A 16,452-nucleotide genomic window follows, 5' to 3' on the forward strand; every position below is an offset into this window, starting at 1 on the left:
GGTTTTGCATTTCCCCTCTCCACACACATTCTTCTACTACTCTAACCCTCTCAGTCAAATCAAACTAGGACACACCTTGCGGGTAGCTATATTGTAAAAGATGAGACATGAAAGTAGTAAGGGAGATCTCCACCTTTCTGAATAGCTTACCATATCCACTTGGATGAAGTTTCCATCTCCTACACGCAGCTGTGTCATACACAAAAAGCTTCACTCCTCCTGCCTGCAATTTGCTGTTCTGCCAACTGTTTTGAAGAGCACATGCCCTCATGCTGCAAGGAAAGCGCTAAGAGAGCTGCTACCTCCCTATACTTAGCAGGCAGTCTCTGGGAGATGAAAGCGTATACTATTTTCAAAGGAAAAAAAACCTTTTAAGGATATTTTACACAACCTTAATTTCCCCCCTCCCATTTATTTACACTGCCCTGAACTTTTCATGGAGAGGACTAAACCAAGGCTAAATATCACAAACAGTTTTTAAATTATTTTGAAAGCTCTATAAATCTGAAGCTAAGCAGTTGTACATGGCTTCACATACTCCCTTCCTTTCAAATGTCCTGAAAAAACATGCCCTTGGGCACATAAGGCTCTGACAGTGGGTTCCAGTTACGATAAGAAGCACAACTCAGCTAAGTAAGAGAAAAGGTATTTTTTTCAGGTAACTACTGCATATCCTTATCTTAGTAATTTAAATCCTGAAACACTGAATGACAGCACGGATGTGCTAGGAATAGATCTGGTATTTGGTGGTGCTGTAGGTGGCAGCAGGATCTCTTCAACTCTTTCCTAACCCTAAAAACCTCCATACAAATCTTACAGAAAACCAGCAAAGCTGCTACTGCTTTACTGATACAACACATTTGACACAAATTCCTTTCTGCTAAAGAAGTGGTAAAAGCCTACAACAGCAGAGTCCACGCAAGAAGAGCCACAGCAACATGCTTGCCTCCTGCAGTTTAGCTCCAGATGTGCCCACAGCACGGTGCCATAAATCCCACCACATTCAGGATGAAAAATCTAACTCTTGCTAACAGTGTTATGGCTGACATCTTTACTTCCTCCAGGAAGCCAGCAAGCTTGCATCTGACATTCCTCCTTGACAAAGGAAGCTCTCAAAGCAAGGAAAGTGGAGACTGTATCACATTTTCCATGGAACCTAACCAGTGCTGTCATTTATTTCTTCATTTGCTACATAATACAAACAGGTGAGAAACCTAGGTAACAAATCAACTGCAGAATATAAAACAAGAGCCTTGCCTACTGAAATGTACTTAATGGATTTAGAATTTGATAAATATTTAGCAATTTCTGCAAGACAGCCCATTCAAAAATATGCTAGCTGCAGCATTCACACCAAGAAATCTGAGAACTGCATACAACGATGCTACACATCAGTGATTCTCTCTTGGTTTAATTAATTTTTAAAAATCACGGAAGTATGCATCCCGGGCCAAAACACACTGTCAGGAAAGATATGTCAAAAAGTTTTATTGCTTTGGGTTTTTTTCCCACACCAGTTTTACTTCCTTTGCTGATGTGGAATTCTGCCATTACAACTTTAGTTAATAAACCTGCTAATCAGGGTTGCTACATGAGGGGGAAATGAACAAGAGCTCCCATAGTTTTGGGCATAGGCACAAAAAACCAAACCCCATCAATGGTAATACTAGAAGAGCAGCAGTTGCTTATTCCACACTTTGTTCTATATCCCAAGAGATTTGTCTTAACTTCATCTAGGCAATACTTCTTGAAATGTAATAGCAACATCCTACATATCTAGGAACTGGAATACTTTCCAAAGTAAATTAGACATCTGTACTCTTATTCCTTCCCTCTTGACTGGAGCTTATCTAGAACCTGTGCTGAGGTGAACAGAAAGACTCTGAGCAGGGGCTGCCATCCTACAGCACACCTATAGCAAAGTAAAAGATCACAGGTGCCATGACCCCAACTAAAAAAGCTCCCATGCCTCTCTAAGAACAGGAACTTGCTGCTGCCAAGGTCCTCAAGGCTCCTGCATCCACTTCTCCTGTTCTTTTCTCCTCTCCACTTCCACATGTCGTGAACCAGGATGCAGCTCCACCTTCTTCAGATTGATGGGCAAGAAATCTTGCTTGTTTAGACTACAATTGGTTGGTCTAATAAAAAGAGGTTATCTGTCCACAAACCTTGCCTCACTGGAAAAATATGTTCCTTAGATGTACCATTCTTAGCAGAAGGCAACTGACTATGAACCTTCTTGCCAGGACTGATTAGACACCAACCAACTGTGGTCAGATCAAAGTTCAGGGCACACCTGTACAAGAAAAGGCTTTGTTTGATAGTGGCCACAGCAAGTAGTTCTGCTGAAGGCAGAACCTGTATCACCATGCACCCATGCTGAAAGTCAGCACATGCACAGGAATCCTGCACTCTTCCAGAATTTTGTTTCACACGCAGATACAAATCAAAAGATAGAGTCAGGGCTTGAAAAACCTGCCTACCCACAGCAAGTGAAAAGAGGAGAGGGATGAGTAGGTTGATTTGGCTTAAGTAACAGAAGCCAGTAAATATTTTGGAAGGAAAGAGGAGGAGTCAGAGTTGCAGCAAAAAGTCACATCCCTTCCCATGCATGTAAGAGGAAAGACTGGAAAAAGGAAGAGCAGGTGGATGAACACACAAGAAGGATGGCCTTCCTCTATGCCTGAAGTGACAGCAGCAAAAGGAGCAGCTGGCGATGGGACAAGGGAAATTACAGGTACAGCATCACACAGAGCCAACTATACCCACCTTCTCTACCTGAGGACTGATGCTACCAACAAAAAAAATTATCAGTAGAAAATTCATCACCCAAACTGCTTACATGAGAACACAAACGGTATTTGAAATTAAGTTCTTCCAAACAAGCAAGTAAACATTTTGGCATTGTTTCTATCCAGAGGCAAGAGGACTATCTACCTGTAAGAGACAAATGTATTCGTCTTTGCTTTGAGTACCTTCTTACTGATGCTCTGTACATTTCTGAACCAAAAGGAGAAAATCAGACGCCACCAGAAGCTGAAGAGATTCTTGTCCTTGACAAAACATTCAAAGACTCCATATAACGTGCCTGGGTAAACGCAGAACCAGGAGCCAAATCCAGCACCACCTTATCAAAGCAGTGCGAGCTGATGCACAATGACAGAGGTACTCTCTCTACAAACCCAACACCATCAGCCCTTACAAGTTTGTGTAAACTGAATCAAATTTAATTCCCAAAGACCCCAAACTGTATACTCAATGGTTGTCACTCAAGCTCGCCCTACAAATGAGTATGCATATTTACAGATTTCACTGTTCCCTAAAAGAGTATTTAACATCCTCCAGACAATGCTAAAATCACCTTTTTACTGTGTAACACTTAAGAAGAACAAATTTGGCTTATTCTGGGAAGGCATGAAGTAATGGACTAGACTATAATAGCTGGAAACAAAAAAGGGGGGATTAATGTATTCAAATCTAGTTGAAGTTAAAGCTAGCTTTTAGCTGCTGAGCAGTTATTCCATATTCCTGTAACAGTTTTGTTTCTTGGGACTTTTCAGCTATCCAATTTTATAAAGGACCGTACAATATAATCAGCCTAAAAAGTTGCTTCTTGGCATCAGATCCAGCAGTTCTCAGTCATTGAGACTGAACGTCAGAACACAAAAATTACATCTTCCAAGCGCTACCTTATACCATAGGCGTTTTGACCAGAGTTTCTCATGATAGAATCATAGAATGGTTTGAGTTGGAAGGGACCTTAAAGATCATGTTGTTCCAACCCCCCTACCATGTGTGCATTACTAGGAGATACCCGGATTCATTTCAGTGCAAAATAGCCATTAGAAAGCCATCTTGTGGACTTCTGCCCCTCTACCTCTCTGAGTCTATAACTTAAGGAAGTGTATCGTACAGCAACACGTGTTAAGCAATAGCTACTCTGAAGACTAGGAAAACATTCCTCAGCCTATTTTTTTTTGTTACCTTTGATTTTCAAAGAGCTCTTTGATATGGTGATTCTCCATTTCTGAACAGTAATGCCTGAAGCAGAGGTTAAAGAGCATGGAATGCATTTTCTTTTCCTTCCCACCTCTTTTTCCTCCTTGCCTCCCCTGCAGCTGCCACAAGAAAAAATTAAGAGCTACTTTAGCCCCCTGGGTTCCCACTGCAGGAGGCAGGTGGGCTGGTGAGAGGTCGATTCCTGCCAGAGCCTATCTGATGGGCCTTCATGCTTTTCTCTTCCTCCACTCCCAAGGCTGAATGGAGTGGAGTGAGCTCTGCTGGAGCTCAAGAATGGATTAGTGCATTGACTGCAATTATGAAGCTGGAGTGAGGAGCAGGCTAGAGCATGGAAATCATAGAATTGTCTAGGTTGGAAGGGACCTTTAAGATCATCTAGTCCAACCATCAACCTAACCATATATATGTATATATATGATGGAAGATGTATCCAAGTCTTCTGGATACATGTCTAGCTCCTGAAACTGTAATCTGTGGGACACTAGGAAACATATTGTGTGCTTGCTGTGATCTTAAGTCCTACCCTCAATGTCTTCTTCTAGCTGCCACGGATGACAGAGCAGGGAAGGAGATACTGTTGCTCTGACTAAAGTGGCCATCCCTATGACCTCATTGACAGGAGTGAATAGATGAGAATGGAGAAGGAAGAAAACACTGTTAGAGAGAAATATAAAAATTCATCTTATAAAAATTCAAGAGTTAATGTAGCAGGATGTCAGTTTATCAATAGTATGGGTACACTGTTATCAGCAAGTAGGCAAGGGAAGATCTATGTATTGCAGGCTTTTACACCAACAGAGAATTCGGTGGTCTTACAGGAGCACTACTGTGCTATTTTAAACACCTTTTGAATTGCTACATGGCCTGTAAGCTTGTCACTATGCTTTAGGGAGCACGCATCACAAGGAACCTTGGTTGCATGAAGACTTCCTTTACAGTCTTCAGTTTCTCTTCAGCATTACAGACCAGCCATGACAAAAATTGGATTTGAAAGTGGGTGAGCTTGTACTGTGTAACATGACTTTCAGTTCCATTCATATATCTTTTGGGCAACTTCATCACAGATTAAATATATTAAGATTCAAAGACAGGCTACCTATTCTTTTTAAGACGCCCTTTGGCAGTATGAGACTTAAAGGAAGACTGGATACAGGTAGTGACTATAAAAACAGAGATTAGAAAAATCTCAGAGGGAAAACACACTGCAAGGGGGGAATATGCAAAACTACCCTTAAATTATAAGAAGTATTATGAAAAACAAACTCTTTGATTACCTCCACAAGCCTCAAATAATCTGTGCAGGTATTTGTTTCAGATTGTCTTTCAGTTCTGTAACTTGATAACACCACAAAAATTCAAATCTTTCTGCAGAATACTCTCTCTAAACAATCTTGCTCCTATGCATCACTCAAACATTTTCATTCAGTGCCATAACCCAGCCTCAAAGAGCCACGAAACACATCCTGGACCACAACCCTGCAATTCAGCAGTCTTGTCCAGAACCTCATCAAAACCCCATTTATGCCAAAGGAAGGTCACCCATTTATTTCACTGCACCATTAACCACTTCCTATGACTGTCGAAAATTGCCATGTTTACTTACAACCACAGCACTTAGCACTACTAAACCCAGGAAACATAATAGAAATACTTACATCTATTAATAGACCATTAAGCGTACAGGGAAAAGATGCCTTGTGGCTGAAGCACAGTACTAAAAATCAAGAAACTAAGGATAAAAGTAAAACCCTACTCCCTTTTCTCTTTAGCACAGGGAAAGGAGAACCAGCCCATCCATCATTTATTTTGGAAGCCATAATTGGCTTGCTTTTTACCAGCATTTTAAGAGCCCCAACAGCATGTTTCCAGTCCTCTCTCCGAGGTCTCTTTCCCTTGACAAATGAGGGAATGAAAAAGACTGGTGAGAGCAGGTGAGTTGCCACTGGTGGGAAAAGAAAAGCACTTCCCGAAGCGGACCCAGTGCCAAGGGCCAAAGTTTCTCTTCAGCTTTGACAAGCAAGCTCTATCGTGCTATCCCATCACGAGCATCTCCTCCCACCTCCCCACAGCAAGTCTGTCTGTCCAGATGAACCAGATCCTCCTCCCGAGGGAAGGGAAATTAGAAACCCTTACTTAAAATATGTAAAATCACAGTAACAATGTGTGGATAAACACTGCACTATTGTCTTATTTTCCCTTCTGGGACAAAAGAAAAGGCTTTTCTTCTGCAATTTGCCGCACAGCCACCTTAGCAGCATGAGAAAATACTTTTGTTTCATATGACTGGATTTTTTTCAGAGTGAGGTTTATTTTACTCACAGTATAATTACATATTTGAAGTTTATTCTAAGTAAATAAGCAAGGCTAGTTTATTCAGACTGGGGAATTCTTCAAGCTTTCACTGATTTACTGCTTAGGTGAAGAAGCAGAGGTGTTCTCCCTGGCCTGGCAGGGGAAGACCCCTTCAGCACTCCTGCTGTAGTTAACAAACCCAGGCATGCTGCATCGTGTTAGGAAAATCTTCCTTTTTTGATGAAAGCCACATTAAGAATTTCAGTATCCCACCACACCTACAACCAAAATTAATTGCAAAGCAGAAATATTTGCATGAATGTTTTGCTGAAATAAAGAAGAGCTCTTCTAGCTTCTGCCTGGCATGAGACAAGTAATTTGATAATTCATATGGATTGAATCAAGCAAGGCATACTTCCAGATCTTACCTAATTGAAACAAAACCACAATACATCCTCCAGCATCTGGCATTAAAACAGACAAAACAATAGCTATACTATTGTTACTACTATTTTCTTGAGATGCTTTTACGGTAGCATCTACAAACTGATACATGGTATGATGTATTTTTATCCAACACATCCTTTTCCATCCTATCAAAACCTCAGGTAGAAGTGATAAATTCTACAGCCTCATCTTATTTATTAAAATCAAAAGGAAAAAGGAATATCTAAGAGAAACTATTTAACAAAGAAAGGAAGCTAGATTTATGAAACGTCATATACTCTCTTCCAAAATGGTTAATGTTGGATCCATGACGGTGCTAAGGTTACAGGGGATAAAATCCAGTTCTCTTTTTATACAAGTAGATGCATTAATGTGCATGTGAGGCCAACAGGCGCCTGGCTCTGTCATGAAGAACTAACTCAAAAGCCACTCCAGACTAAAAATTCCATTATATCAAACCAAGTTAAAATTTATTAAGTGGACTGGACCTCTTGGAAAGCAAATGCAAGCACACAGGAATGATTTCACAAAACAAATGTAATTACTAGTGAAGGGGTTCACTTCAAAAGCTTGAACAGTTTAATCTATTTTATTACTCAAAGTACAGAAAAAGTTTCCAGATTTTTTGCACACCAGAAGAAAGATCTGAATGCCCAAGATTGCGGCAAATTATTTAGTCTTGTAATGGAAAAAAGAAAGCTGAAAAAAGCTAAATATTATGTGATGCACAGGAAATAATCTCCGTTAAATCACTACAAGAACTTCCGCTCAGCTGTATGTTTTTCAAATTATCCCAACCAATAAAAGCACATATGCATAACACTGAAACACAAAAAGTTGCTGTTTCCACGTTGTAAAAGAATTAATTTAACAAAAGTGAAACATTAATAAGAGAAGTTTGCTACTGGCACCTTTATTTATGCCAAGGAAAAATAACATGAAATCACAGTAAAAGAACAAACTTTAGCACACTGAGAAACAAACAGTTTAAAGCAAAATGACTTCTAAGCAAACAGCTACCATAATGGAACTGTGCAAACCCTGCATAACATCAGGAATACTTCTAGTCATCATTGCTTTGGGCATTCTCACTGAAAAGCAGCTAAAAAGCATAGAGGAGCCTACCTGCTACTTGACTGAAGTTTATGCAAAGATCACAGAAATGCTTTATCAATCTCAGCAAAGTAGACATTTGTTTGCAGCACCTTAATACCACAAGAATGATCAGCTTCCTCTTGATCAAAGGCAAACAGACACAAACACATGAAAGCAGTAGCAAAGACCACCAGATATGCAAGTGTGAAAGAGAAACTGACGTTCCAGAATTTAGGGCAAAAACACTTCCACACAGTTTGATCTGACATTCAGTAAACAACAATGATATATGCAAATAATACAGTAAATGAAAATAAGGACATACTTCACAAGACTTCATATCGCAGAGGAGACAGATATTTAATAGTTAAGGAAAATGAATTATCCACAGTAGCTACACTTTAAGAGTTACAGGAATAAAATGAAGAAGAAAACTAAGATGTGACCAACAGGCATGTTAATATATTAATTCATTACATCTGCAGAGAGCCTGAAACATACATGTGTTAAGTATGTACATACACAGAACACACACGACAATTCAAAAGCAGAAGTAATTCTATATGAAACATTTTGATTACTGTTTAACTACAACAAGAAGCACCGCAAGAGGGACATTGAGGTGCTGGAGCAGGTCCAGAGAAGGGCAACGAAGCTGGTGAGGGGTCTGGAGCACAAGTCTTACGAGGAGAGGCTGAGGGAGCTGGGGTTGTTCAGTCTGGGGAAGAGGAGACTGAGGGGCGACCTTATCGCTCTGTACAAGTACCTGAAAGGAAGCTGTAGAGAGACGGGGGTCGGTCTCTTCTCCCAAGTTACAGATGATAGGACAAGGGGCAATGGCTTCAAATTATGCCAGGGGAAATTCAGGTTAGATATTAGGAAACATTTCTTTACTGAAAGGGTTGTCAGGCACTGGAATGGGCTGCCCAGGGACGTGGTGGAGTCACCATCCCTGGAGGTATTTAAGAAACGTGTAGACATGGTTCTTCAGGGCATGCTCTAGTGCCCAAGATTATTGGTTTGTCGTGGGCTGCTGAGTGGGTGGGTGATGGATTTTTGGTTTGGTTGTTGTTGTGTGTTTAGGTGGTGTGGTGGTTTTGTTTTTTTGTTTTTTTGGTTTTTTTTTGGTTTTTTTGTGGTTGGACTCGATGATCTCTGAGGTCCCTTCCAACCACCACAATTCTGTGATTCTGTGATTCTGTGAAGATCCTTACAACATTCAGACCTGCAGAGAGTGCTGGGTGCTCGCATTTTATGATCTCAACAGTTTCATGATACAAATGAAGAAAACAAAAAAGTGTCATTTGAATGACACACACAAAGTCTGGCAGATGTGTTACAGTATTTTAAATAACATAACACTAATCTTGAGTTTCTTTAATATTTTTTTCCCATTTTAATGGGTAGATAGATTTCCACTCTCCCACTTACCTCTTATCTTTACACCCCCACGCACCATCATCATTCATCATTGTGGAGATAAAACACAGTGAAAGGTATTTCTAAATATCCTATCTAAAGTCAGTCCAGGGTAGTACTATGCTGTAAAATACCTCTGTGACTCGCCAAGATTTCAAGTCACTTTTTCTGTCAATTTGATAAGCAGACCGCTAAATGACTTAAGTAGCACTAATTCACTGGATGGGCTGCTTGAACACAAGTATATTGGGAAAACTAATCTATATCATGTTCTTACATGTGCTAATTCCAACCATAGAAAATATACAGGTAATATATCAAGTTGTGATGGAAATACCAAACACAAGTCAATTATAGCATAGTAACTCAGAAGTTATCTAAATGCCATAAACCATGCCGGTTAAAAAAAAAAAATCTGTTGCAGTACTTTAAGAACTTTGCTTTTGATTACTGCAATAACCTTGGCTGAGCTATAGCATTACTACTCCTTCCATTATTTAAGCATATTATCCAGATTTTCCATCTCAGCCAGTAGAAGAGAATCACAGCAAAGTTAACTTTGGGTGTGTAACACAAGTGTATTTAACATACTCACTGACCCGAATCACTTCACCACAGTACACTGAGTGTCGAGAATAACCTGTCACACACACATCACCTGAAAGGTAACCACATCCAACAGGACCTATAAGATACACAGACCTCACAAAACCTGAAGTTATCAGGCTGAGAACAACCACGAGAGACAATTAAAAGAGGAACATGGAAACAGGGAGGACACATCTTGAGCTAGTGGCTACTCAGTGCAGTTAGCATTCCTATAATTTGCATTAGTTTCCTGATCAGCTGTACTTCCCCCTCCAATTTGTATGATCCAGTTATTTATAAAAATTCTATACAAACAATACTTCAAAAAACAAAACAACACATAACCGGATACAGAACTTAAACCGAGAATAACTGCTTCTAGGATCTGCTCAACAGCTTGAGTCAATTGTAAAGAAAGGGCTGAAAACTGTAATGCCCTGTCAGAGAGCTGGTGCAAAAACCAGATTTCATGAGAAGTAGCCAAGATAAGTGTAACAGAGAAAAGCAAACAAGCTACTCAACAATACTGACACTGGGACCTTCCGGCAGAGGTAAAGCACACATGAAGGAAATAAGGTGGGTTTTTTTATTGCCTGACCAGTCCAGAATTAAGCAGAATTAAGAGCCGTGCTCTTACCCTTCTGTAGCCTTAAAATGCATTTGTAAGTGAATGACAGATATAAATAAGATTTTAAAAGCATTTCCCCTGTGGGTTTTGCTCTGCACACATTAACAGACCAATAACTAAGAAAGTTATAATTTTATTTATTCATGAGACACAAAATAGCCTTACTACATAAATCTCTATATAATATCAACATGCAGGATATATAGTTTCATTTACATTAAATATGTACATGCTCCTTCAATTAACATGTCTAGAAATAATTACCTAATATTAAAAAAGCATCCCTGATGCCTTTCCACTGCTACGGATAGCCTGGCCACCAAAGCAAACAGAGGTATGTGACACTATACAGCAGCAGTAAAGTTTTCAGATGCTTCACTTTCCTGACGTGCATTTCAAATGATATACCTTCCTTTTATTTCTGCAATCTTAGAATTCAAAAGCAACATATTTTTCTTTAGTACAATTTAATGAAACTTAGTTGGAAAGGAATCTGACTTTTCTTTTTTTGAAGAACAGAGGCAAAGTCTGTCAGTGTTATAATATTTAAAATAATAAAACAATAACCTTGAGAGGATTAAGTAGATTAAACTGCTCTGAACTAAACCACATACTTGCAAATAGTAACATCACATGAAAAGCAGCACATGAATTAACCTTGGGGATAAGCAACCTTGAATGTCCATACAGGAGAGGAAATAATATAGTAGAAAAAAAATATATATATACTTTCTATAAATCATTTTGGCTGATAAGAAATCAACTGGAAAAGCACTGCTATCAAGAAGAAAATCCCACACAGTATTTTTAAAGAAATAGACACATGAATTCTTTTCACACAAACTGTTTCTGTGACACACAGACTAAGCTGGCACAACGTGTAATTTTTTCTTAAATCCTTTTCAGGCTGACCAACTTTTCTGTAAGAAGAAAAAATATATCTTTCTCTGGAAACCCAAGTGTTTAATATTTCTGCCTGTCAGAACACACGTTAAGAAAATTTCACCGGACAGCAAAAGGAAAGATGAGAGATTCAATACTGAGCAGCTTGTCCTTCAAATGCTATTTAGTCATTACCATTACTACAGATGGCAGCAGCAGTAACGCCTACATTTTGGTCACCTAACACTCTCCCTGACAAAAAGATTCCTGCGATGTCTTCTCAGGCTGTAGCATCTCTATTGTTTGCTACGTGCCTTTGATTTTTGGCAAAGGGAAACACTTGAGCTCTGCAAATACTGTTTGCTTGTGCCACAGAACTTTGCTCCTTTTTGCAGAATTATAAAACATTGAACAATAGTCTCTTCCCTAATAGTAAAGGGATGCAAATATCTTCCCTTACTGCAGCCTTGTTTGTTACAGCTTGATCTGGGCAGAGAGGCTGAAGTGATGGACACACTAAATCTGGCCCCTCACTTCCACTGCCATCCTAGCAATACCCTCAGCACTGGAGGACCCTAGAGATCAGAACTCAGATGCTGCCAGAGAACTAAAAAGTTTGGGAAGGGGGACGGTGGCAGCAGCTGGGGCAGCACCCTTTGTAGTGGCAACACACTGGGAAGAAGCATTTTACTTTGGGACACAGCGGTAAGATTCTTCCTGTCCCTTTGAATAAGATGAGGACTCCGGGACCAAGAGGTACATAGAAACACATGAATTAAGAGAGCATCAGTTCCACATCCCTGTTAACAATCTGTGTTAGTAGCTGTTGTGACTGCTACAAAATTGGTAAGCTGGGACCCAGAAAAAAAAAGTCTCATTCTCTGCTGCAACAGAGAATCCCATACATATTGCTGTCTGTAAAACACATCACAAACACATAGACAATCTTTTACATCACATTGTATATTATTTTCTAGCAGACAAATCAAATAAAACAACAGATTTGGCTGAGACCGCTCTATTTTGCGGTGCTTAAGCATTAGTGTTCAAATGTTGATACATGACCACAAGTGATTACATCGGTCCATGCCTGCCCATTCTCCACAACACATGACCCATTTGATATCATCTTTAATTACACCACATGCCGTCTTTTCTTTGGATTCCTAATCTCATACAGGGTGAAATCCTGGTCTGCATAATCAGCGAACCTTTTTTGCAACATTTGCCTCTGAAGTTAGAAAGTATAAAGCAGGGAAACAAGAAGAAAAGAAGTCTGGGAAGAATGTGAGTGAATATTGGGCAGAGTTCCTTACGCTTCAGAGAGGAAGGGGAAAAAAAAAGTCAAACAAAAATTCTCAGCACAAATTATTTCTCTTCCTTCTATTCTACATGAAATGTGAAAAAAATGGAGACCCAAGACCTAGAAGTGCTTGACTGCTCAACCGCAACAGCTTACCGTGGGAGCTGCGACTGCCGAGCACTGGCAGAGGGTGAGGAACAGCAAACACAGGCGTTCCCGGCTCCCTCCTTGGCTGCCCACACAGCCTTACCTTAGAGAAGTCAAAGGCTTCATCTTCCCAACCCATAAATTTGGGATAACACCACTTATCTCCCAAAGCAATTGTAAAGCTACTTTTAGAAACTACAGTGGCTTAGGACAAGAGGGAAATTACACCCTCTTTATGCCCCAGGTTTAGATGGTTTGCCATCCACAAAGCCAAGGCCCCCTATCAGATAATTAAGGTAAAAGTATAATGAGCAGTTACCTAACTCCTTAATCACCGCTCACCTCGTGCGTCGAACTGGGGAGAGGTCAGGCGAAGGAAGAGCAGCCAGACCCCACCCCGACACCTACACACGAGGCCAAGAGCAAAGGTCTCGACCACCAACCTTGGCCCAAGCATCACCTGGTGCTGGGGGGCTTCATCCCACGCCAAGCACAGCTCCACCGCGCCTCACACCCGCCCTCGGAAATTAAAAGTTACCTTCACCCAACAACGAGGAGGCACCTTAACAGGAGCCGTGCCTCACGCTGGATACCAGCTCAACCAGTTTGCTGCCCGGGTTGGCCAACCAGCACGGGCAGGCCCGGGCACCGCTGCAAACCAGGTTTATACATCGCTGCCTCCTTCCCTCCCCTCTCTCCGCTCCGGGGCAAACCCAAGCTGCCTCCCTCCCCGGCGGCGCCGCCGGCGGTCGGGGAAATCGCGGCGGCCACGGGCGAGCCCGCCCCGCCGCACAAAAGCCACCTCATGGCAAACACCTCCCGCACCACAAAGGCGGCACCGGCCGGCGGGAGAAGGGGGCGCGACCCGCTCTGCTTCCCCCGTCAGCAGCCGCCAACCGCCGGCTCCCCCCGGCGCCGGCACCCCTGCGGCTCCCGCCGAGGATAACCCGCCTCGTCCCTCACTGGGACCGGGGCCGCCCCCCACCTCCGCGCCCCACCGGCGGCCCCGGGCCCGGCCCGAGATGGCGGCCGGACCCTCCCGCCGTCGCCCCTCCTCAGCGCCGCGCCGGCCGGCACCTGCCGGGCTGGCGAGCGAGCGACCCTCGCCCGCCCGCCCCATGGGGCTCCGGCAGCCCCCGGCCCGGGGCGGGAAAGGACGGGACGGCGCCGTAGGCAACCGAACGGGCAGGCGAGCCGCCGTCCTCCGGCACCTTGCGGGGCCGCAGACTCATCCCGTACCTGTGGCCCGCGGGTAGCTGCGCGCAGCCCCCGGCTCCGCCATCTTCCTCGGCCGGTGGCCACCACCGCCTCCTGCTGCTGCCGCTGCTGCTGCCGCCGGGTCTCCGCTCCTCTCCGCGGCGCCCAGCGGCCGCCGCACAGGCGCACTGCCCGCCCCGCGGTGTCAGGTGCCGCGGGGAGGAGCGGGAGCGGGGCCGGGCACGACGGCCGACGGCAGCTTGGTGCCGCTCGGCGGCGGCTCCTCACCCGGTGCCGCCAGGTGCTGCCGCTGCTCCGCCCCGCGGCGCTGAGGGCGGGGGGAGCCCCGCTGGTGGAGCCTCGCCTCACCTTGGCTCCGACCGTGGCTGAGCCCGGGGAAAGCGGCACTTCAGCCGGCGGGACGGAGAGGGCCGGGCCTGGCTGGGGGGCAGCGGGGTCCCGCCGGCAGGGGAGGCCTTGGCCCTGCGCCCCGGCTGCCCGGCACCTTGCGCTGGGGGCCTGCCCTCCCTCGGGCGAGGCCCTCCTGGTTGACCGGGCGCGATTTAACCGGTCTGTTTTGGAAAGCCAAACGAGGCGCCCTCCCGGCTTCCCTGCTAGGTCCTCCTGGTTATTTTTTTTTCACAGATTTTCCAGATTTTGTGCCTGGAGAAAGGGAGTGGTCCATCCTCCTTGGCTGGCTGGCGGAGCCCACCCGAGGTCATTCCCGCAGCCACAGGCCTGCGGATGGCCCTCAGGGCCGGCCCTTCGGTGGCGGGGGAGAAAGGGAAACATCATCTTTTTTCCTTCCTTTTTTTATTTTTTTTGTTTGTTTTTCCCCTGAACATTTATATGTTAGCAGTTGAAAAACGCCCAAGAAGTTGAACATAACACCTTTTGGGTTTGTTTGACTCCTGCCTTCCCAATTTTTGCTGCTTCTTGACCATGCAAGGTCACTCCACTGCCCCGAAATGTTGCCAGAACCAGTGCTAAATGCCAAAAAACCTTATTGCCACGTCTTCAGTGCCATTTTACCAAACTTGAAGCTGAAGACATGCTTAATCCTCCCACTTTCCATCCTTGGTCCTTCTGTTCTGTTCTTGTTGCCTGGCAGTTATATTCCCATCACAATCTTTAGCTGAAAATACAGATTATAGTCAATATAAGGGAGTGGAGGAGGAAAGTATTCTCCCGATGTGTCTCCCAGTAAATCACTATTTCTTGTTGGGTGCAAATTATTTTGTTGGGGCACTGGTCAACAATTTGTCTTCCATCTATATGTTCAAGTGGTGTCCTCGTGTTTGGGTTCACACACCTCAATAAAAGTTCAACTATATTTAGCATTTGTTGGTGCGTATAGTAACAATTATTCCTAATGTTGCCTTATCAGTGAAAGCCCCTCATTTTCATTGTTTATAACTCTGCCAAATTTTAAAAGTTTCAATAGATATTTTCATGCCAGCTTTAGTTTCTCAGACTAAAATTCTGTCAAGGGGCTCCATGTAAAATCTTTTTACCTGTCTAAAGATGAAATCGTACTTTTTGTTCACGTTACATAAGAAAAATTCTATCTGTCTTACTGTAGCTGTGCCTCCTGATTTCCAGGGGCTCCTTTGGCAACAAACATGAAAGAAGGAAGACTGTCCTTCCTATAATCTTAATTAATCTTTAGCCTACTGGTGCCTGACGAACACACAGGAAGGAACAGCTGGTCTCAGTGCAAGTTACATGGGCTTAGTGCCCAGCGAAAGAAAATGGAAAGGATGAGTTTCCAGGACTGGGAATTAGGAAAGCAGGAATTAGGAATGAATGTAGGGGATATGAAGGGACAGGAAAAGATGGAAGAGCCAGACGCCGAAGAAGGAGATGTGAGGGTATCTGCAGGGAGGGTATTCAGGCAGGAGATGGAGGTTGTGTGGAGAGGGATGGAGAGGACCACAGGAGAATCTGCCCCAGGAGAATCTGCCCCAGGGAATATGAACCCACTAGTGCTAGCTCTCTGGTGGCCATAAAGCCTGTAAGCATAGCATGTCACACAGAGAAATAAGTAGTCTCCTACAACGGTAATCTCCTCTGATAGCTGGTTCACAGCATCACATGTATTCAGACTGGGAATCATGCAGTGAAAAAAAGATTTTAAAGAAAACTTCAGGGAACTATATGGAAAACATTAAAGGTCCAAAGCCAAAAACCTCCCCCATAGTATTGTATGTAGTATGTGATATGCGTCAGTTTTTAAATTACCTTTGCAGAGTGTTTTTTCTGCAAGACTCATTCAATGCAAAGGATGTGTTTAATTAATGTGTAGTTCTTCAATGTTTCTCTTCATTTTAATCATGTAAAGTGGAATCTTTCATGTCATATTCACTGTACATTCTTCAAACCCTGCCTTGAAGGCAGGTTAATTAATTTCCATGATTGCTTTCCTGTGGTACTC

General features: G+C 43.2%; 1 protein-coding gene across 1 annotated transcript in view; it reads right to left on the reverse strand.

Moving 5' to 3' along the window:
* Positions 1–14,295, reverse strand: part of LOC106898753 (MAP7 domain-containing protein 2-like) — a 64,509-nt gene extending 50,214 nt beyond the window's left edge. Inside the window, exon 1 of the mRNA XM_014960184.1 lies at positions 14,061–14,295. Within this exon, the coding sequence (XP_014815670.1) occupies positions 14,061–14,103 (43 nt within the window). The 5' untranslated portion in view covers positions 14,104–14,295. The remainder of the gene's footprint in view (positions 1–14,060) is intronic.
* Positions 14,296–16,452: the final 2,157 nt, after the last annotated feature.

The sequence above is a fragment of the Calidris pugnax genome, unplaced genomic scaffold, assembly GCF_001431845.1.
Source record: "Calidris pugnax isolate Ruff unplaced genomic scaffold, ASM143184v1 scaffold188, whole genome shotgun sequence".
Lineage (NCBI taxonomy): Eukaryota > Metazoa > Chordata > Aves > Charadriiformes > Scolopacidae > Calidris > Calidris pugnax.